The sequence below is a fragment of the Zea mays genome, chromosome 5 (genome assembly GCF_902167145.1).
Source record: "Zea mays cultivar B73 chromosome 5, Zm-B73-REFERENCE-NAM-5.0, whole genome shotgun sequence".
Taxonomy (NCBI): domain Eukaryota; kingdom Viridiplantae; phylum Streptophyta; class Magnoliopsida; order Poales; family Poaceae; genus Zea; species Zea mays.
In genome coordinates, this window is record NC_050100.1 from 149,216,342 (window position 1) to 149,240,339 (window position 23,998).

The 23,998-nt window shown below is 38.7% G+C and overlaps 1 protein-coding gene across 5 annotated transcripts in view; it reads right to left on the reverse strand.

Annotated features, from left to right (window-relative positions):
- The window catches only part of LOC103627012 (uncharacterized), a 140,072-nt gene that overhangs the window by 33,455 nt on the left and 82,619 nt on the right, over positions 1–23,998 (reverse strand). For all 5 annotated transcript variants that reach the window (XM_035959134.1, XM_035959131.1, XM_035959132.1 and 2 more), the window contains 20 exons: positions 23,338–23,754; positions 23,196–23,222; positions 22,792–22,856; positions 22,629–22,683; positions 22,005–22,041; positions 21,502–21,899; positions 21,245–21,379; positions 21,003–21,151; positions 20,575–20,649; positions 15,395–15,524; positions 4,012–4,425; positions 3,718–3,833; positions 3,575–3,629; positions 3,326–3,473; positions 2,973–3,202; positions 2,804–2,885; positions 2,309–2,361; positions 2,066–2,211; positions 1,691–1,759; positions 1,286–1,343 (listed from right to left, as the gene is read on the reverse strand). In XM_035959134.1, the coding sequence (XP_035815027.1) occupies positions 1,286–1,343; positions 1,691–1,759; positions 2,066–2,211; positions 2,309–2,361; positions 2,804–2,885; positions 2,973–3,202; positions 3,326–3,473; positions 3,575–3,629; positions 3,718–3,833; positions 4,012–4,425; positions 15,395–15,524; positions 20,575–20,649; positions 21,003–21,151; positions 21,245–21,379; positions 21,502–21,899; positions 22,005–22,041; positions 22,629–22,683; positions 22,792–22,856; positions 23,196–23,222; positions 23,338–23,754 (2,859 nt within the window). The remainder of the gene's footprint in view (positions 1–1,285; positions 1,344–1,690; positions 1,760–2,065; positions 2,212–2,308; positions 2,362–2,803; positions 2,886–2,972; positions 3,203–3,325; positions 3,474–3,574; positions 3,630–3,717; positions 3,834–4,011; positions 4,426–15,394; positions 15,525–20,574; positions 20,650–21,002; positions 21,152–21,244; positions 21,380–21,501; positions 21,900–22,004; positions 22,042–22,628; positions 22,684–22,791; positions 22,857–23,195; positions 23,223–23,337; positions 23,755–23,998) is intronic.

The window sequence follows — 23,998 nt, forward strand, 5'->3', positions numbered from 1 at the left end:
CTATTTTTCCCTTAGTTGATTGGATATACTATGTATCTAGGGGTAGTTTAGAAAATAGGAATAACCCTCTATAAATAGCATGGGAGAGTTGAAACATTCAACCATCTCTCTAGCACCTCTTTGAACTGCAATCTTCATTTTCCTTCTCATTTTGTTAGGAGATCCTTAGATGCTTTGAACCTTGACATCAAAGTTTATACGATTTTGAGGAAGTGCGGCTATAACCACATGTCACCCTCTGAGTTTTTCAATTCGTGTCAAATCTAATGGGTTTTTTATCTTGAGTTGTTTCTTCTCCTCTTACTCTTCTAGTTTGAGTTTTTGAGAAATTTTGAGAATCTGAGTTCTTGGGGCCATTTGGGGTTGATACAAACGTGACAGGACCTTTTTGGATATTTTCCACCAAGTTGTATGGGTTGTTTCACCTGGAGCATGAATTTCCAATCCCTTGAGCAATTTTAAGAAAACCTAAAATTAAATTCGTATTTTCCAATATGGATTTGAAGTATAAAACTTTTTAGCTCAAATATTACGGACACCTTTGAAACCCCCTTGTGAAGGTGTGTGGAAAATTTCAAGTCAATCAAAGTCCGTTTGTGTCAATTTTACATTTTGGAACTTAATTTCGGGCTGCTGAAAGTGAAAACAACCTCACTAAGCGATTCAATTTTGGGTTGTTTCGGACTTTTTGGTGTCCTGTTTGCAATCTGTTTGTTTAGTTGGAATCATTCGTGTCGTAGGAACATTTACAAAGCATGAAATCATTGGTTGGTTGATATATTTTTGTTTGATCAATTCCTTCATCTCTGATGAAGTTAGGCACTTATTTTCTCGAGTTTGGAAGATTTCTCTTGCAAAGACATTTTTATCGGATTTGCGTGATTTGTTGTGTTCTCCGGTTATCACCAAAAACATTTAGCCACCAGTGGGTGCTTCGACATCTCTTGTATGTCATTTGGAGTTTTAGAGGTTAGAGTATAATATTGGTAAGCAAGCCAAAAGTGCTTTAACATATAAATTTTATTGGCTTCCATTCACCCACTCTAGTTAACTGATTTGAACCTTCAGAGTTTCAAAGAACAAATGGTATTATAGTTGGTCCCTTATCTCAAAAAAAGTTAGTCTGTTATGGATTATTTCTGACAATTGCGGTCATAAAAAACTCCATGACAGTTTTACTCATCAAAGAGACAATCTTTCTTGGGTAGTACCAACCCAGTTCCTATGCATCATGTTTTTATTAATGCGGTCAACATACTAGTGAGTTTGATTTTAGTAACGTTACCTTAATGGATGTATCAATATCCATGATTGATACTTCACCCATCTTTTCAATGAGTACCCTACAGAATAAGAAGGCTACACTTTATTACAACCTTGACATAGAAAACCATGAGAAATGTTATAAAATGTTGAAAGCATATACTCCCACTCTACATGTGCGCAATGTTGGAAGTAATCTTAAGTGAGTGTTCACTTTCTATTTAGTTAGTAGTCAAAATAATAGTTCGCTAGAAAGCCATACTCACATAGCAAACTTCAATTAGGAAAGTACAGTACATGCTAAGTAATTCTTGTAGCTTCATAGTTTGATTTGGGGCATTAAATTTGATTAAGCTCCCTCCAACCAACACTAATGGTTTCTAGGTAGTGGGAAAAGGGATAACATAGGCTAATATTGATCATTTACCTTTTTGACCCCACCAAACATAGGCTCCGAACAGGTCTTGTGCAGCCAATCTGAAGTATTCTCTCAATCCTATGGAGATAAAGCAATATGTTATTAAATTTCACCAGAATGTTACTATCCCACTTGTAAATTCTAAGGGTTTGTTTGGATATTGGGATGCAGTGTGTTGGATAGCGACATCTCTATCCTATCCCCTAGTATCTTTCACCTCCTATCTCAATGGCTATGCCACCTTCTTATCCCATTATCCAAATAGCAACTAAATAAAGACCATAAATGAAATGAGAGACATAATGTGCACTGATGTAGGGTAGGAACTTTTGATAACATTGGTTGGCTCATATCTTGTAATGTCATACTTTGGTGAATAGTTACCTAAAACTAGGAGACCTCCACAAATGAACAGTTCCGTCTTCCGAACCTATAATCAAATATGGAGAATTTGGAAGGGAAATGATAGAAGTAACCGGAGACATAACATCCAATGTATGAAGACAAGTCTTTTTCTGCAAGTCCCAGATCTGATTTGATAGAAACAATGCAAGGATTATACACAATGTCATGTGTGTACTGCACCATGTCATATTTTAATGAAAACAAAATATGCCCATATAATACCTTGGCCGTATAGTCACCAGAGCCACTAATCAAATATTGATTACTGTCGTCACCTGTGAAAGCAATTCAACCCTTGTATTTTTCACTTGTCAACAATAAGACTATTTGGAGAATTGTTCATAAAGCTACCGGGTTAAGTCTGCCTAAATCCATCTCTCATTTGGTTGGCCATTGATTGAAGGACATTTGGGAAGAATGATAGAAAATTGATATTTATACAAGCTAAGCTACCTTTAAAGGAACATGTTGGCTATGTTTTAGGCTTTATTGCAACTTGGGCAAAAGGGAACTATCCACTCCACAAGCAAAGCATTAAATGTTGTTGCGTTGCATATTTCTGCCAAGCAATAGATTTAGCTATTGATTAGTATTTTAGTTGTCATCTCATTTGATTTGTGTTAAAATCAAGCTATAAGGTTGAGATTTTTATAAAAAGTGGTTGTGTGCACTTGCAGAGACCGAAACTTATTCTCTTTTTTCATTAAAAATCATCACCTCTGAAGAAATCCAGGCAGCTCACATCTCTCTTATGGTGACACAGAGTATACTCCGCTGTGGGGGAAGAATGGCTCCAAAGCTGCAAAAAAAGTATAGCTTAGGGATTCGCAAGTATTGTGAAAAGTATAGTGTTAAAGACATGTAAAAAAGGGAGAGAATCTTAAACCTTTATTTTGCGATCACTTGAAGCTGTAGCAAAATTATCAGTGCCATTCGGGCTAAATGCCACTTGACGTATGGAACCATAGCGTCCCAGCTCAAATGTTTGTATGCACTCCCACCCTTTGTCCCAATCCCAAAGTTTCATTTCGCGGCCATAAGCCGAAAGCACATATGGTAGGGTTGGATGAACGACCAACACTCCATCAGAGTAACCATGGAATATGTTTGATACCGCTACAAACATGAGAAAATAGCTCATTATATAAAATGTTGTCAATTAATTAATAGGTTAGGTTAAGTAGGTGCCAAAAAAATTCTAAGACTACTTGATTCCAAATTAATAGAAGGAATAAATACCTTTGAATCTTGTTATCAGTTTCATTCCTGTTTCATACTCGTACACCAAGATGAAACCATCATGTGTCCCAACCAAAACCCAATGCTTCCTTGTAATGATTTTGACAGAATAAACATCATCTTTGGTGCTCATCAAATATAACGTTTCCTGATAGTAAAATACATTAATTTCGTTATTTATAATCCAATGCAAGGAAAACATGACGTTATTTATAAACCATTATTGTTTAGCATTAGCAACTGACATGCCTGGGTGTCAATATCCCTTATAAAAAAATCTCCATTTTGATGAAACGTCATTATCCTGTGTGACAAGGATATTATTTACCTATAGGATCTTCGCATGCAAATGATTTAACTGAACAAAGGATCTTCACAAGCAGATGACTCACCATGAATCTGCTGGGTTAACATCTAGTAAAGATATTACATCATTATCTGTCGTAGGGTGCCACAAACCCCTTATCTGTGTTAACGTTTGGGTTACGTCTTGTCCAGTCGATCGGTTCTGCAAATTTTGACACATTATATTGAATACTTTATAATTCACTTTTAATTAAACCTTTTCACAACCACAAAAAAATTGGTTATCCCAACAGGACTAGCTATTACTGCTAGTCCTACATTGTAAGGGTATAAAATCATTGAAGATTAAAAAACCAGTAGTAATTCCGATTCCATCTCACCTCTGACGTTGTCTCGCCTTGCTGAGACAAAACAGGTTCTAGCACCACCTCATGCACCACATTCCTGGTCTCTTTAGCATCCTTAAAAAATTGATCGCATTCTGATTGGTCTGTGAACCTATAGATGTATTTATCCCCATATATACTGCTCTGCAAGATCAGATTGGACTTTTGTTTATCTGTCGGCATTTTAATATCAAGAGTATATATGGATCTCGACATCACAATGTCGTGGTTTAGTGGTGTCGCTTCAAAGGGCTGCTCTTCTGTCGTACTGCTAAGCATAAAAGCAATGTGTTTATCAGTTTTGTTTGTTAGGTGCAGTAAGCAAGGGATTAAGTTGTCGTCTTGAAAGGATAAGTGGGCCTTCAGCGGGTGGATGTGATGAATCTCACTTGACTCTTGGGTAATCAACTGCATGAAAATAAACATTGTCATGGTTAATAACCTTCTTGCTTCCCTGTGAACAGACCTTGATCATGAAATTAAGAGACTAATGATCATTTCCTGCAGTTAAGTAGTCTGATATAAGAATCAAGAATGATTGAACACAACCACATTCTAGAAAAATAACGCTATAAAGTATGTCGATTTCAGTATAGAATCATCTTTTGCAACAAACCTTGGAATAAATCCATGTATACAATGGAACTACCATCGGGACAATTTTTTGTCATGAAACTTCAAATTGAAATGTTTTTTTACCATTATAATATATATATTGAACCACCACAAATAAGATGGTCTTATAGCTTCTTCCAAAGGAGGATTTTTATTATTTTTTAAATAAAAACCTAGATTGATGGTGCTACCATCCACAAGTACTTCAAAAATCTGATGACTGATGCTCATGCACAACAACATTCAAACTCATTTTTAAGGGACATTTAAACATATTTTCGACAGCCATGTATCGCCGAAAATAAGCCATTTGCGAGTTTTGACAGCAACAGTGATGGTCGTGTTTGTGCTAGGCATAATTAAGGAGCCAATTTGAACTAGGGTAACTGAATAGACAAGTTTGGCAATAACTAATTACTAGACACAATTCTAAAAAATAAAATTATTTCAATTTCTATGTGATTGTACCTTGTTCGCCCTCAAGCTCCAAGGACCCGATATTGTATTCTATATGTCCATTAGCTTTATACCAAGTATTATTTCAGTTCGGCAACTGTAAGGCCGTAACAAAGAAATAACTAAGCCTAAAAAACTTGACCTGCAAGAGTAAGAATGCTTCCACGATATTATTTTAAAAAGAAGACCTCCTTATGTAGGTTGAGAAAACTCTGAACTCCTGCACCACCTACACACTGTATCACATGTGAGAACGACCGCGACCGGAGCTAGGCCTTAGACCTACACTTTGACGTGGGAGAGACGAGGGGATTTTTTAACCATAGCCTAAAATTCGCTCCACAGGAAGTCGAACGCAGATCTTGAGGAGTGCTATTTAGACCACTTACCCAACTCACGCAACATGTGGAAAAGGACCCTAATGCTTGTGGACCCACTAGATGACTAGAGTTGGAGAATGAAACCCCTAACCCTAACTAGGGTTGAGACTTATATATATATATATATATATATATATATATATATATATATATATATATATATATATATATATATATATAAAGAGCCCTAGGCTTTCTATAGCTAGAGGAAGCCTAGGCCGGACGGTGCAATCCAGTTGAGTCGGACCAAGTCTGGACGTCTATAAAATAAGATCTGGAGTGTTAGGGTTCAGTTTTTTACGCTCCACACCAATTCATTAGCGACGATGCGTGCGACGATGGCGGTTGTCCAAGAGCGTGCGCGGCGGTGGACCCCCAACAGTTGGTCGTGGCTCCCTAACCTCGACGGCGATGGTGGCGGTTCCTCGATCTGGAGTAGTGGCGGCGGTTACCAGTTTGGTGACGGCGGCTCCCCGATCCAGAGGGCGAGCGACAGTGGGGCCCTTGTGCGGGCGAGCGGCGGCGTCCCCGGGGCACCGAGGCAGTGGCACTTCCGAGGCCGGCGAGCAAGCAGCGCCCCTCGACGTGCGAGTAGCGACGGCGACGTATGAGGCGCGAGGTTTGAGCGAGCGGCGTCACGGAAGGCACGAGGTGCGCGCAGCGATGATCGCGCGTGACATCCTCCGATCCGGCGCAGTTTGGGCGACCCGAGTGACGACCTACATTTGTGCTTGTGTCATCGACGACGTTCTTCGGCCACTACCTCATCCGATTCGTGTTTTCTTTTCGATTATTGTGTTTTATGCCTACCGCATATATTATTTAAGCTAAAGACTTTACGATTTTATGCTTGAACATGGAGTTCGTATATCATTTGTTGCATGTATATTTTTTGCATGCACATTAGAAAGGCAATTCCTTGATTTATGTTGTTTGTAATTATCATAAAAAATCAAATCATTTATGTTCATAAATGCCAGATTTGTACGTCTGTCATAAAACTATCCCTAATTCTCGCATGTTCGTAATTATCATAAAAAATCAAATCAAATCACTTATGTTCGTAAATGCCAGATTTTTATGTCTGTCATAAAACCGTCTCTAATTTCCGTTGACATTCTTAGTTGAACCGATATATTATGCTACATGGTGTAAGTATTTATGCGATGTTGTATAAGAATTTATGCTCTATGTGACTCATGTCATCTAATTTTTTGCGCACATGAACTGGAAAGGAAAATATAATCCAAAATTTGCGCGCATGCAATGAAAACTCCCACGATTTGCCATAATTTTTGGACCAGTATAAAAACAGAAACCGCATGCATGCGGCTGCCATGTTTTTTAGATCTGCCATAAAAATATGATCGTAATAACAACCTACTAGAGCTATCAATCTCTCACATTGCCTCGGTATTTATGCTTATAATTAAGGGATTTTATGCTCAAAACTTAAAGTTTTTACGCTCTAACCTGGAGATGCGTCCACCAGTGAACAACATGCCAGATCTTTTACATAGTGTACCGAATTGTATAAATACCTATACCGTGTAGTATAATTAGTATTAGTATATATCATAAACTAGTTCTAATGTATTTAGCTGCATGGCTGTTGGAGGGATCCTATATTTATGAAAGAAATAAAACATTAAATATGATTTTTATTTCTATGCATGCAATTCATTTCCTTTCATTGCACATTTTTCCATCATAAATTCGTAGGCATGCAGCTGGTAACAGATTTTTACGCAGTATACCGAATTGCATAATTATCTACACAGTGTAGCATATTTAGTATCAGTATATATCATAAAATGGTACTTACGTCTAGCTGAATGGCTGTTGCAGCGATCATAAATTTATAGAGAAAATAAAGCATTTAAAAATAGAAACTGTCACACATATCTTTACTAAATTTACGTGCATGCAAGGGAACGTGTTTGACTCATGCATGCATTTTGCCATAATTTTTGGATCTGTATAAAAATAGAAACACCATGCATGCGACTACCATGTTTTTTTTGGATCTGCCATAAAAATAGAATCGTAATAACAACCTATTGATCTATCAAACTCTCACATTGGCTCGGTATTTACGCTTATAATTGAGGGATTTTATGCTCAAAACTTAAGGTTTTTATGCTCCAACCTAGAGATGCGTCCACCAGTGAACAACATGCTAGATTTTTTATGTAGCGTACCGAATTGCATAAATACCTACACCGTGTAGTATAATTAATACCAGTATATATCATAAACTAGTTCTAATGTGTTTAGCTGCATGGTTGTTGGAGAGATCTTGTATTTATGAAGGAAATAAAACATTAAATACGATATTTTGTTTCTATGCATGCAATTCATTTTCTTTCATTGCACATCCTTTCTATCATAAATTCGTGCGCATGCAGTTGGTAACAGATTTTTACGTAGTATACTGAATTGCATAATTATCTACACATTGTAGCATATTTAGTATCAGTATATATCATAAAATGGTCCTTACGAGTCTAGCTGTATGGCTGTTGCAGCGTTACTAAATTTATAGAGAAAATAAAGCATGTAAAAATAGAAACCGCCACACATATCTTTTCTAAATTTACATGCATGCAAGGGAACGTGTTTGACTCATGCATGCATTCCTTTTTTTGCGCGCACAAACGTGGGACGAGTGGCGCACCCGACAGCCTGGTTGAGTCGGCGCGCTGGGTTGAACCACGTTGCAGGGGTGGTCGACCTGGGCTTCCTTTAACTATTGGAAGCCCAGGGCTCCCGTTATACCTGCCATATATATATATATATATATATATATATATATATATATATATATATATATATATATATATATATATATATATATATGTTGGGCCAGTCCCATTACACGAGGGTGTGAAGGTAATTACAAGGGGCTAACCCAAAAACCCTAGACGTGTACTCTAACACCCCATGCAGTCACAACTCTAACCTATATATATGTTGACACGTACATAGTTCGTATTCGGTTTGCCTTCTAAAACCGGGTGTGACAAACTACATGTTTTCTCGCTCCATCCTCCTAGGGTGATTCGGTGCTGGCATATGGGATCATTGCTTAGACAATTGGTTTGGAGGCTAAAACCTTGCAGATGCCCCCTACCCCTCCTCCAGTGGTGGTTGACATACCAAACTTGAGTCCTAATGATGCTGACTTTGTCAGTAAGGTGGTTTTGCTATTTCAGATGTTCCTCCCACTGATTGCCAAGAAGACACCAAGTGCCCTCCCTTGGTATTCATTGAAAAGGAAGTTTAGGAAACCATTAGGCTCTAGGGCCAGATGGATTCACTAGGGTGTTTTACAAAACATGTTGGGATGTTATAAAAAGGATGTAATGGCTGCAGTATTGACTATTTGGAGTAGAAATTTTAACAATTTTGAGAAGATAAATATTGCGTTTATTACCCTTATTCCCAAAAAATAGGGGGCTGCAATGGTTAAGGATTTTAGACCTATAAGTTTGTCAACAGTTTTGCGAACTTGGTCACTAAAATGCTTGCCAATCGGCTTGCCACCAGACTACATTCCATGGTGTCCTAGAATCAAAGTGCTTTTATAAATGGAAGGTTCATCCAAGACAATTTCATGGTTGTCCAACAAATAGCCCTATATTTGCATCAACGAAACCATCCATGTATCCTTTTGAAACTTGATATCTCTAAGGCCTTCGACTTTGTATCTTGGTCATTTCTTCTTGAAGTTTTAAAAATCAGTTGTGTTTTGGTGCTATATGGAGGAATATCATATGTGGGCTGCTGGTATCTTCTTCCACGCGTGTCTTGCTAAATAAATTTCTAGGAAAAGTTGTCTCTCAATGAAGGGGTCTTAGAAAAGGTGATCCCTTGTCTTCTATATTATTTATTCTTGTGGTGGATGATTTGGGATATTTGATCAAGAAAGCTAAAGTGAAGGGACTGCTTCAACCAACAGCTCCAAGGACATTTCATCCTCACATCTCCCTCCATGCGGATGACGCTGTCATTTTCCGCAAGCCAGCTGCTACTGAAATTGTTGTTGTCCTAAACATTCTTCACTTATTTGGAGAAGCTTCTGGACTCAAAAATAGTGTGCTAAAAAGTAAAGTCTTTCCCATTAGATGTGTTGAATAGGATCTACTAGTAATTCAATCCTTCCTAGCTTGTGGCATTGTTGATTTCCCTTGCAAATACTTGGGCTTGCTTCTATCCATGAAGAAGTTAACATGATTACACATGGTTTTTGTGGTGAGGAAGAAAAGATTCTAAGGGCAGGCATTGTATGATGGCAGGGGTAAGGTTTGTCAACCACTCAAGCTTGGTGGCCTTGGTCTTTTGCCTGTTGGAGGTATCTTTGGCTCTTTGTATGAGATGGCTTTGGCTTCAAAAAATGGAGCCAACTAAACCTTGGGCTGAGCTTCCTATCCAAGTGCCACACAAGACTAAAGCTTTCTTCTCCCTAGCTATGTCTTCTTTGATTGGTGATGGGGCATCTGTCATCTTTTCACAGATAATTGGCTGATGGGAAACAACATTATGGAGATTGCTTCAGGGTTGTTTACAGTTGTTCCAAAGAGGCTTACCAAAATAAGAACCATTAGGGTGGCCCTCAATGGCAACATTTGGATTTTGGATGTTAAAGGTGCTTTGACAGTGTAGGTTCTATTAGAACATCTTAAGCTTTGGGATCTTCTCAACCAAGTCAAGCTAAGGGGTGACTCATGTTTTTAGGCTGTCCCCAAATGGGAAATACTCTGCAAAGGCTTCTTATAAAGGTTTCATTGTTGGCTCAGTCTCCTTTGAGCCCTATGCAAGGATTTGGCGTGCTTGGGCTCCTCCTAAATGTAAATTTTTATGTGGATCGTGATGTGCAATAGATGTTAAACATCGGATAGACTGACCTATTGAGGTCTCCCTCATCATGAAAGATGTCTACTATATGACTGACTTTTTAGCTTTTTAGCCCTTTTTGAGAAAGTTTTTCACAAGTATGCCCTTTTCAGTTTGAATTTAGAAAATGTACCCTTACCTCGGTGTCATCATTATTGGCATCGAGGTTACACGTCTCGACGCCAATATAGATGGTGTTATCACTCCGGAGCTCCGTTGTGGTGCCGACCCCTAGCGCCCACAAACGGCCGCTCGGGCTTAGCTCATGCGTACGTTATATATATATATATATATATATATATATATATATATATATATATATATATATATATATATATATATATATATATATATATATATATATATATATATATATATATATATATATATATATATTATATCACATGCACGTAGGAGCCGAGGCCCAAGTGGTCGGTTTTGGGTGCTAGGGGTCAGCGCCAATAGTGATGGCGCCGACCTTTGCCATGTAGACGCCACATCGGTGCTCTAGAGCGATACCGTGACGCCATTTATATTGGCGCCGAGACATGTAACCTCGACGCTAATAGTGATGGCACCGATGTAAGGGTCCATTTTCTGAATTCAAACTGAAAATGGCATACTTGTAAAAAAAAGTTTCTCTAAAAATGCTAAAAAGACTATGTGACCAAGGGGAGAAAACTATTAACCATCTGCACCTCTCTTGTTTCTTCACTAGAGAGGTTTGGTTCAAGATTTTTAGGCTCTATGGATTGCATCTCCTTTGCCCCTAAACCTGAAGACATCTCCTTCTTCTATTGGTGAGCACAAGCTGAAGAAAGAATAGAGGGGCTGACTAGAAGGGTTTCAATTGGACTATTTGGAAGATGCGCAATGAATGTGTTTTTAGGGCCTTTCCCCTTCAATGGCTACTATTTTTTCCTGTTTCTGTGAAGAGACAGATTTATGGTTGTTGTGTGGTGCCAAAGGTCTTTTGTTCCTATCAGCTAGTGTTTTTATGGACCTTTTTGTGTATTCTAAGTTCTGGCCACAATGAGTTGGCCCTAGAGTTAAGGACATAGGTCTATTAGAGACTCTATAATGTTGTTTTTATTTATTCTAATGATTTGCAGCTCTTGGGTATTTTTGAGAAAAAAGTAACTATACCTTATTAACGTTGGTTTTGGTAGCTGACGTAAAAAATTTAGTATTTACGACGATTTCTATCTGGATAACGTAAATATTATTTATGCCGGGTACCTATGGCTGATGTAGATTACTTATCTACAGTAGCTAGCCGATGTAAATAATCCTATTTATGATGCTTTATTAGTGATGATTGCAAACCGACATAAATAATAAAAAATGACGTAAATAACTATTTACGACGTTGTTAGCCATATTTAAAATGGTTCTCGGCCAAAATAGATTGGCCAAATTCATGTTGTGTGGGGAATTAGTGTTTCAAACAGTAAGGAAAGACAATGATCTTTGAGGGCCAAGGGTTTCTGGAGGAGTGGAGGGTGACTAACAAACAAAGAGACAAAAGCCTTCGGAGAAGAGTTAGCGCATTATGGTGGCAACAAATGTGTTACATGTAAACACAAGATTTGTTGAGACCATTGGAAATAGATGTGAAGGACACCATAGCATGTTGAGAATGTCAAGAGAAGACTTGTGGGCATGTACAAAGACCCCTAGAGGCATGATTTCAGGGACAAAGTTGTGTTTAGATCTGATAGAAAGTCAAAAAGGCCAGGGAATAATCTAATAATATTCCATACGGTAGACATCTACCTAGGCGCATTTTGTAACTTCACGAGTAACTTATCCATAAATAGTAGTAGATGAATAGTCCCATGGCCTTTATATCAAAAAGATCCCTCCAAAGGTATTATTTTCATTTATTTATTCTATAAATGTTTTTATATAGGTTATTCCATCATTTACCTTCTTCTTTAATCAAATGCTTGTTATTTTTCATTCTTTTAATTTATTCGCTTTTATCTCTTCATTGTGCTAGTATTCATGGAAGCATTGTCTCCTTATTCTACTTTGAGCAATCGAAGTAAATCATTGTCTTCTGCCATTGAAGTTTGTTTCTAAATTCTAAGTATTTTAAGAACCCTTCGTAACAACGCAACCATGCCTAAACAACTGATCCCTATATGAGATTCAGCGGTAGTCTGCTGCCATAAATGGTGTGTGCGTGCGAACACAAGGTAGACTTGTACCTTGTGGTTTGTGTTGATGATGAGTGATTGTCTAGATGGATAGTGCTTTGGTGTGTGTCGGTGGACTAACCAGAGTACGAGTTTGTGTTGTGCAACCCTGTATCTTGGCTTGTGGCGTGCATGTGTAGAGTCTGGAGACAGTGGTCGATAGTGAATGTGAAGATCATGCAGGTTTGTGCCAATGGATTGGGAGCGGCGAAGGACGAACACTGAGTCTTAACCAAGGGACTGGAGAAGATGGGTAACTAGTCGTGGTGGCTGACACCTGGGACACTAACGGGTGCGAGGACATGGAGGAGCAGATCGGGTTGCCAGCACGGTCGCGGACTAGCGCGACAAGTATACAGGACGTGGGGACACGTATGGAGTATGCTACCCGTGGTGGTTTTGTTGGTTGAGCCTCAAAACCACCGAGCGCTATAGAGGGCTAGTTTCGCCAAATTTAGGCCTCAAAATCTGGAGGTACGATTTCGATGGGAACCAACAGCGACACATGGCATCGATACAAAGGGTGCATCAAGGCGAAGCAACTTTATGAAGAGGGTGTGGTCGTCGAATCAAGAATTCCTAGAGTTCATCCGTTTTGCCACTGGTTGAGTGGATAAGCTTTATGTATCTAGGGGTAGTTTAGTCTAGTGAAGTACCCCCCTATAAATAGATGGGAGGACTGGTTGTTTAGCCATCTCTTTGGGCATTATAGCACTTGCACTTTCATCTCTTAGTCCTGAATTAGCTCTAGTTTCGAGATCCTCGGGCGCTTTTAATTTGTGCTGCTTGCGACTTTTGATTTTGTGAGGAAGTGTAGTCGTAACTACATGTAGTCTAGCGTTTTTTTAAATTACATGTAGTCTAGCATATTGCATGAGATTCTACAAGTAAAATATATGTACTATGTTAATTATGGCATGAGAGCTTTATTTCAACATCTAGGTCATCAAGTTATTGTTGTATTTTTTTTAAATAATAGATGCCCAAATTTGAAATGGATTGTTGTTCATGGTGTTCTTCAATTTTTTTAGCAGATTCTGAGTATGGATAGATGAGAATTTTTCCACCAAACATGAGCTAATATGATGGCTTCCACAGTATGGTTGTTAGATTTTGTTGTTCTATGACCATGCTATTTCTAGTTAAATCAACAGACCCCAAACATTCACATTAATGCTAGGAGTAATACTTTCACCTAGAGAATAATAAGAGGTTTCCTCAACCTAATATGTTGTAATTGTGTACAAATATTGTGAGGTCAATGAGGGTGGAAAGTGAGGTATATGTGTATCAAGTGGACTCGAGACATGTGTGAGCACAAGTGTGTAGGTGTGACATTGCTGAATATGATGAGTAGCAACTGGATGCAGTTTACTTTTGTTATTAATGACCTCATGCAAACATTCAATTAATCATAATTGATGCTACTTGATTATTATGTCTATTAGCATGTAATTGTTGTTGATTGATTATGACTACCATCATGTAATTTATATTGATCGATTAAAACAATCAACATGAAAACCGACATGGCTTTACTATCTATAATTTCAAAGTTGATGCTCTCATGTGTATCGAGTGCTGACACATGAGAGATATGCAAATCTTCCTATCTTGGTAGTATACAACTCTTGAGACACCAAGACACTGCCATTGTTCTATCTATTGTAGTAGCATTCTTGATTCGTTGCCATTGACCTTCTACATGCACAAAACAAGGAATTAGACCTTTGAACCATTTATGTTCTTATGGTCTTACTCATGATAAGTGACAACACATGTTTTTAGGGAGCGCACAGTACCACTATTTCTATTTAACTATGTTTACTTCTTATATAAGGTGAATGTGATGCAACAAAACTATTCCTAGATTAATTGATATTGACTACATCAACAAGGTCCCATCAAATTATAGATTGATGTGGGTAACAATGCCTACAGGACTACCTACATGTGTACTACTGTTGACTTTGCTTTCATCCTGTTACATTTACATTTTTTGCATTTTGTGGCTTTACCAATTTTAGTGTTGTTAAGCTAGCATGGTAGGTGACTATAGGTTGTAAAACATTCAAGATGGTAAGTTAAAAACACTTAAAATTAGATATATTCTTTGAGGTTGTTCTATATTATGTTAATTGAGTAGAGATCAGTATGATTAGACTATTAATTTTTAGCATGTTCCACTACACCCTCTCTCTATGAACAGTAATAATTTTTCACCTTCACATCCATTGGTCTACCTAACAACTATGGTAGGGGTAATACCTCCACTATCAAGCAAGGTGTTGTCAAGGCATTGTGCCAACTAGGGTTGGACAAAACACTCATGGCTCGTCGGCTTACTCGGCTTGTGGTCAGCTTGACTCAACTCGGCTCATTTCAATTTTGTCACGAGTTGAGCTAGAATCTCAACCTAGTTTGTTAATGAGTCGGCTCGAGCCGAGCTTGAGCCAGCTTTTTAGCTCAAATGAGCTAGAATTTGTCAACGAAACAAAGTCTACACTTGTATTGGATGAACTAATAAGTGATGAACTGTATTAATTTGGTGCTTAATTGATGTGCTATATGAAATTGTGAGTATTATTACTCTTTTATAGTGTTAAATTTGTCTAGAATTAACTATCAATTGATTATATGTATATATATATATATTGTTTTTTGTTGTGGCTCGCGAGCTAAACGAGTCAGCTCAAGCTCGCAAATGAGACGAGCCAGCTCGTTACCTTTACGAGTCAAGCTGAGCTAACTCGATATCCAGCCCCAATGCCGACAATAGTAGTGTCCAATCTAGTGACCCAACTACTAAGTTCAAATGTATCAACCTACCTCAGAACTTGTGTAGGACTGTCTTGTATCATTGCATAACTTTGTCTCAATGGATTCCCTTAGGTCCTCTTGATATATAGCTTTTTCAATATCCAAGACTGTTAAGGCATAACTCTGTCCAATCACAAACCTATCACAAAAACACAACTTTTGTTTACATTGCCATAATAGGAACTAAGAATAATGCAATTATGCTTTTAGCTTAACATCTCTTGTGGGGGTAATCTTGCCTCCCCACTAAAAATGATAAAGTCCAAGTTGAGAAATTCATATATAGTTGGAGTTTAACGTTGCCAATCCAACTATAGATTTAGGAAATCATTGGCCATGAAACTACTAATATTGATCAATTTAATCCATTAAGATGGCTTTAGATATGGTTTTGCTAATGTGGTTGACATGTAAGTGTGTGTCAAAAATGGCCTTACCAACAATATTTCTAGGTGACTTTAGTGATTGAATGCCAACACGGCTAGCTAAATGGGTGTGTTAACCATGTGATTTGTAGGATCATAATAGGGATGAAGTTAAAAGAGAAGTCACAAAGAATTAGCATGAATGAAGCTAAACAAGTTTAAATGAGAGTGTAACACCAAATATTCTTATAAGTTATAAAATATTCTCATCACAGTGCTAACGAAATACCTTAGCAATGGATGCTAGAATTGAAGAACATGTGAAAAAGGACCCATTGAAGTATTTAGGACAAGAATTTAAGAGGAGAACAGATGATATTATTCGATTAACCGGCAATAAACAAAATATTTGTATGAGTGTTTAATAGTAGTATTCGAGAAGCAGAAGCCTCCTTGAATAGTCCAAGTATGGATAAGTGTGCATGTTAGACTAACACCAAACTTGTTTTATAGAGATGCATGCATGGTAGAATCTCCACTCATTTGGACTCATAAGTTAGTCCATCTATAATTGAAGTTGAATGAGACTTTTGTGAATGGTCTAATGTTAGCTCCATTTTCTTATTGTGAAAAAATAATGAACTAGAAGATTTTAGGTTCAGGATAAACAGAGAACCTAATGATTCAAAAATGTTAGATTCATCCAACAACTACTGAGGCTATCTCCAACAGCTCTCCTATCCCATTCCATATCTCATCTCCTTTTCAAACTCTACTACAATACAAAATACTGTTTTGCATGACCATATGCACGATTTGCTGTACATAGCCTTATATTGGTTTGTTTTGTGTAGCTTCGTTGTCATGTTGAAAAAAATAATAATGAACTAGAAGACTTAAGGTTGAGTAATGGAGCAAAGATCACCTAATTATTGAAAAAAATGTTAATTTCACCTACAAAATACATGGGTTGTTTTCCTTAGCTTCATTGTCTTATTGAAATAATTAATTAACTACAAGATTTTAGGTAAAGAATAAATGAACCACATGATCACCTAATAATTGAAAAATGTACGTTTCATTGAATAACTACATTGTTGGTTTTTCTTTTATATATCAATACATTAGTCTAGTCGGTGTTGAAACCATATTTCTCTCTTCTTGTGTATTTCTCTAGAGCCTAGGGTTCTCTCTGCAAAGTTACCTCATGTATTTTTGCCCTTTGGGCCCTATGGAATAGATGAGTTGATGTTTTCCTTCTCTAACATGGTATATGGCTAGGGTTTGGCTACTCCCCCACCTAGCATGCCACCGCCCATGAGCCTGTGGCACTCATTTGCCAGCGCGTCCCCCTACGTCCGTGCGTGCTTGTGCGGTCACCCCTCCCGTGGCTCCCACGCCTGCCCTGCCCTCGTTCCACCCCCCGCCCATGTTATGCCCTCCGCCCGTCTCTAATGTTGTGCCTTTCTTCCTAGTGTTCTGTGCTCCTCTCCCTTTGATATGTTTTATGCTCCCCTACCTTCCTTCGCCCAGCCGCATCTTTGTCCACCTAATCCCACCTCCACATCCCACTCCACACCCCCCTCAAGCATGGCAACTCCTCATTCCGCACCTCTTGTGCCACTTCCCACCATCACATTTGATGGCACCAACTTTCGGGAGTGGTCCATCATGTTTCACGTGTGCCTCACCACAGCATAAGGGGTCTCCATTTGGAGTTCGAGCAACTTCGTACTTAGCTCCACGCTTGTTCTCCTCTCCCATCCTTGGTCGAGGTGGTCACCTTAGCCTAGACAGAGGATATTTGTCTTTGTGGTGTGATGTTGTCTTCCTCGACAATTCTTGCTACTTCAACTATGTCGCTTGACCTAGCTCCTACTTATACTCTAGCTCTAGTGGTGGTGCTCTTGCCTAAGGGGTGTTGTTGTTGTTGTCTCTGCCATGACTGTAAGGCAACAAAACATACCATCGAGAAGTGTAGGTTATGTCCTCCATGATGCCGAGGAGGTGCCCCGCTATTGCTGCTCCTGCCTTGCCTCAATCGCCTCCTAACTAGGCCCTCGACCTGACTCGACGCATGGAATGCCTTTGTGCCACTTCGTTAGCTTCCACTGTAGTCTCCACGTTGCCACTCGTGTGCCCCAATTAGGGTAGCAGCCAGGTTCCTCGAGGTTAGGTACTGTAGTTCCCTAGATTCTTGACATATGAGCTTCTTTTCGTATGACCCATGATTCTACTTCTCTTTGTTCCTTGAGTCTATCGTTTGCTTCCTTATTTGTTAATACTGCTGATGACACTTCCCACCCTGTTCTTAGTCATGGCATCCTTCACACTTCACGTTTTATGGTTCCTTTAGTTTCTTATGTTCCTGATCTTGATTTATAGTTATTGACTACTGGTCAGAATATTGATCATGATTGTCGTATCATTCTTAAGTATGACTCTTGCTCTATTCAAGATCATCGTATGAGGACCTAGTTGGTACTGGTTGCCATCATGATCCTCCTCGTCTTTGGGAGCTTGTTCCTTTAGCTTCCACTTGATGTCAGTCCTCCTCCACTGACGATGCCATAGCTTTGAGACCACCACTTCAGTCAACTTCGCTCAATGGCACCATCGTTTTGGTCACATGTGTGGGTCTCTTTTGTCATCTCTTGTCCGTAGTGGTGTTCTTGGGAAGGTTTCTAGTGATACCTCCCTCTGTTGTACGGGTTGTAAGCTTAGCAAACAGCTATAGTGTGGCTATCCTAGTAGTAAGACTCTATCTACTGGACCTTTTGATCTTGTTCAACCTGATGTATGTGGCCTTGCTCCCTTGTTTTGAAAGGGGGCCATCGTTATTGTGTGACCTTTATTGATGATTTTCCCATTTCACATGGGTGTATTTCTTGGATTAATGAGCTCAAGTGCTCACTGCCTATTAGAATTTTACTACTATCGTTCTCACATAATTTAGTTCCCCCATTCGTGTTTTCTGGGCCGACTCTGCAGGTGAGGACATGTTTGATGAGTACGTAGAAACGGACATTAGCTTCCAAAGGCTATTTTGGAGTGGGAAAACTATTTATACCTCCAACCGGACATTACTAAAATCCATGGTTTGTGAAACACTCCAAACAAGTTGAGGGGTCATCTCTTTAGCATCCTAGCTATCCAAGTACTCCAAGATCACATTGTGCTTAGTATAGAGAACTTGCAAAAGACTAAGATAGTGAAAGAGCTGCTAGAGCACTTGTGTTGGATTGAGTTCTGAGAAGGAAGAGAGGAATTTGTGACCATCCTCTTATGGAGTTGTTGCTCTGGGTTGTAAGAAGTGATCAGGTGCCTCCAACTTTGTGTGGAGTGGTCTTGAGAGAGATTTCTCTCACCCGTTTATAAGTGAAGAACTCAAGCTCGATCTTTGTGATCGTTTGAGGGAGGAAACAATTGAAAGATGCCTAGTTCTTTGTGAACTCCCCAGCGGAGATGTAGGATTCTTTGTGAATTTGAACTCAGGTAAATACATCGTGTGTATCTTGTGATTTCTCCTTCCCGATTGCATTCCTCTTTTCTCACTTTGTTAATACTTGATATACCTATTGATTTGAGCTTAGTCTCTTATTCAATCTTGTTGTTAGCTTCCGTTCTGCCTTAGTTTGGCTAGCATATAACAAGTACTTATCTTTGAATATACACTCTGCTATATTATTGTCGTATTAACCACTAAAGTTAGGATACTTGGTTTGTATCTTGTATTTGAAAAAAAAAATTTCAGGTATTGCCTATTCACACCCTATGCAATTTTAGACATATATTTTGTGTCGATAGTTTCTTGACGCTGAGGCCTAAATCTTCCTTGCCCTCAGAGACATGTTCTTAATCCACCAGGTAGTGAGGCCCTTGGGAAGCTTTCCAAACCGAATAATTGTTTAATGAACACATCCAAGGTTGTAGCATGAGATGAGGGAAAGTTTCGTGCTTGTATTTGGCCTAGTTTGAGTTATTATGAGGTGTTATTGTAACAATAATGTACTCATGGGGCTACTAGCTCCTTAGAACCTCATATGGCTCACTAGCGATGACCTTCACGCTTGGTGCAGCATCATGTGTATGAGGTATCAAGAGACGCCTTGGTATTCATGGCAGATGGCTCTAAGGGGACAAGAATAGTCAAGCCACAATATGTAGACTACGAGGTTGTTGCACTTGGCCTTGCTTGGTAGAAACCTTATGTCGAGAGTTATACTATGACTGGGGGAAGCTTTGGTGATTGGGAGCATATCCTTAGTTCATCTCTATGCAAACTAGATGTAATTCCAACTTACTAACACCAAATGATGACTCATTGCTATTGTTTGTGTGCATGTACCATTCCTAAGGTACCTCAAGGGATAGTCTTGATTGGCTTGGGCATATAGTGAAAACCTTTTTAGGTGTGAAACTTTGCATGATATTGAAGTTGTAGTTTAATGTAGAATGAAACTTTGCATGAATTATTATTATTATATCTTTATTTTTGGGTCGCCTTGCATTAGCACTGGTGAAGTATCAACTTCCTAGGTTGACAAAGATGCGGAGTCACGAAATTTTCTAGATACATGCATGGCAAATACGTAATAAATTACATACTTTAATTTCCTTGTCATCAATAATGTGCATGGCTGAATTTTTACTTATTTTTTAATGAACTTTTGTGTCTCAAACCTAAATAATGTCATTGACACATAGGTGCTGCATCGAGGAAAGAACTAGAGTTATGTAAAATGGTCATGTAAACTTCTATGTTTATTATTATTATCATTTATATAAAAGAATAAATGCAATGCGAAGTATAAAATTGATTACCTTCTTTTTGACCCCATCAAGCAAGCGATACCCACCACATTTTCTCCACCAGAATTGTCAAGGACTCCATAAAAACTGTTGAAAGGAAGCACGCGATTACTACAGTACGTACTGCAATCTTGCGGGAACAACAAAGATTTTTTTGGGGGTACGTGAACCTTATATATATATATATATATATATATATATATATATATATATATATATATATATATATATATATATATATATATATATATATATATATATATGGTCGGACTGTGTTACCTTTTCTTATACGGAGTACATTTGTTGAGCAAGATGGAAAGCAACAAACAAACACAATATTTCTATTAATTACTAATTGGAGGCTCCAAAATATGAACCTCTCCATGCATGTGCTTTTCTTAATAGAAAAATGTGCTATCAACTTTCGCATGATTTGTTACCTGAAATCCTTAGCGCTCCAGAAACAACATGTGCGTTCAATTGGTGCTGCTAGTAGTAACGGTAGATTGGGATGTGAGAAGACAGAAGGTTCAAGAGACAAGGATTTTCGCTTCTTAAAAGCAAATTCCCGCTGCTGCAAGTCCCACACCTGATTTGACAGAAACAAATTAGCTAGCTAGCAATATTAGTACGGCTATGCTGAGTGCGTTTAGTTTCTAGCTGCTGAGGATCGGATACATACGTGTGCTTTGTTATCTTCATCAACAATAATCAAATACTGTCGATCGTAACATGTGAAGAATTCTAGGAACATGATAACCCTAATATCCGTCCAAAGCAGATAATATTCAGGTTCGGGACAGTCAAGGCTCCAAATCTGAACGTAATAAAAAAAACAGCGCATGAAAATTTGCGTGCAATGGTGGTTAGTACGAAAACTAACTGTACATGTAGTAAGTTTGTTTTTTTTTTCCTTCAGCAGAGAATTGAAAGACGTACCATGACGTCGACATCAGTATCAAAGAAGCTAGTGCCAACAGCGGTAGCAGCAAAGCGGTTGGTCTCCTTTGGGTCAAAAGCGATTTTTTTAAAGGTTTTGCCGCTAATTTGGAATGTGCGTGTGCACTCCCATCCTTTGTCCCAGTTCCATAGCTTCATTGTCTCGTTGCCGTAGTACCACGACATCACATAGGGCTGGGATGGATGAACGGCCAGCGATATGGGGCGGATATGGTCGTCGTCAGCTCTGAAACTGTTAACCTTTTGCATTTCTTGAGCTCTGAAACTGTTAACCTTTTGCATTTCTTCGGTTTCATAACTGTATACATGTGCGAAACCTTCGGTTTCTGTGGCGCAAATGAACCATTGCTTCCGCGCAATGAATTTGACAGAACAAACTGCATGCATGCATGTACAAAATTTAGCATCAAGACCTAATAATAATCAAATTAAGTATCAAGAATTAAGTGAACAAGGAAGGGATCGGGAGTGCGCATGCATGCCTGGTCCCCGCGAGACTTTAAACGAATACAGTAGCTTCTGCCAGTGGTAGCAAAATAGAGTGTCAGCTTAATTAAATATATGTCATAACACATACCAAATTACAAAGAAACTAAGGTAACTTGTTGTCGCACTATTTATTAATTCTAGCTAGTGAGATTTTTTGTTTTTTTAGCTTAATTGGCATGTTATACTTACAAACTCGCGTCCATAGCATATGAATATAACTAGAACCTTAACTTGAAAAATTTATATCTGTTGTAAAAAATAAATGAAGTTGTCATTATACTATTGGCAATATGAAAAAGGCATTATCTGCAGTTGGGTCATCGACGCTTGGTCCTAAGTATTGCACGTGTTAGTGATTCTCTGTTCGGCTATGATAACAAAAAAAAAAAGTTGTTACTGCAGCTGCTGTTGCAATAGTACTATTGTGAGAGAGCGGGAAGCCACCGCAGTCCCCGGCACGGCAGCATACCCCAGCCGAACAATTCGCTTCAGATACAGTTATTTATAGACTGCTGTAGCTATAATTTAAAGGGACAAAAATAATGTAAAGACAGTAGAAGCCGATATAAATTAAAGTCAAGCGAACTAGCATGTGAAAGATGGAATGAATGGCTTGCCTGTGTGTCATGGTTCCTAATGGTAATGCGTCCTTGTTCATGACCAGTTATGATCCTGTATATCCACCCAAAAAAAGTTATGACCCCCTTCAGAAGTAAACCGAAATGTATCGTACGCTTTTGCTTCTATCTGTGTGCGAACGAAGATCAAACAACGCATCACCATGGCTTGGTCGGGTGCGCGTCAACGGAGTACATACGTGTGCGGGGTTTCTCCATCCATGAGATCTGATGATTCAACAAATTAGATTACAGGCCATATATACTTGATGATTCATATATAAAATCCAAGAGAGCAGAATGGTGTTATATATGCTTGCACAATTGGCAAATTAAGAGATAGAGAGAACAAACCACGCTCGAGCGACATTACTGGCGTACGTTCTAGTGTATGTGTATGGATCAGCAAATCATTGCTAAGAAATGTAATGATGTTTCTGAGTAACTAATAATAAAACTCTCGTTTCCTCGTAAAAAAATCAGGATATCTACGAGAGGAGGCGTATGTATAATGCATGGAATCTGCTAGCTTCCCACGCATACATACATACGTACGTACGTACATACCGTGACGCCCAACTGGCCGCTGGTTGCCTACAAATCACAGATAGTAAACAGGTGGTCAGTTGATGATGAATTAACATATAAAAACTTTGGATCGATATATAATATATGATGAGGCAGAAAACTAAAGTTGTTTTTTATTCACCGTGGGTATTGCTGTCGACTGTCTGTGCTGAGTCGACAAATAAGCTGTCAGTTTCACCTCCTTCGAATTCTTATTAGCTTCAGAGTACCAGTTTTGCTTAGGCCAGCTGTCGAGAATCATTTCACAAAATCTGTTTTCAGGAATATCGTCCCGCTCCCACGACACCGTCAGAATGAGAGTGTAAGTGGATCGCGCAGCCACAACACCGCATCCTGAAAAACGCTCTTCACCAAATTGCTCCGACCATCGCTGGTCCACACCCTCTTCTATCCTAAGCTTAAACTCCATGTCTTCATCCGTGTCGTTTGTGAGGTGCAGTAGGCATGGGGTCAACTTCCCGGCGGGTTGCAACTCAAACACGAGGAAGGTCGGGTGGACTTGAAGTAATAACTTGCCAGCAGACTGCAGTTGAGTTCCCTCCTGAAGACGACGACACAACAACTTGTATGCATTAATTAGCATATCTAAGATTTAAATAAAGTAGACTGCAGTTGAGTTTCCTTACTTTTCTTTTCTTTTTTCTAAATAGTGAAGAATTATTTTATTTTATATCGATGTGTAAGCCTAGTAAAGTAAAACCCTAGAGGTGCTTTGATTGTCGCATCATGCTGAAGCATGCTTTCATTTGGTTTTATGAGTGAATTTGTGAAGCATGTATCTA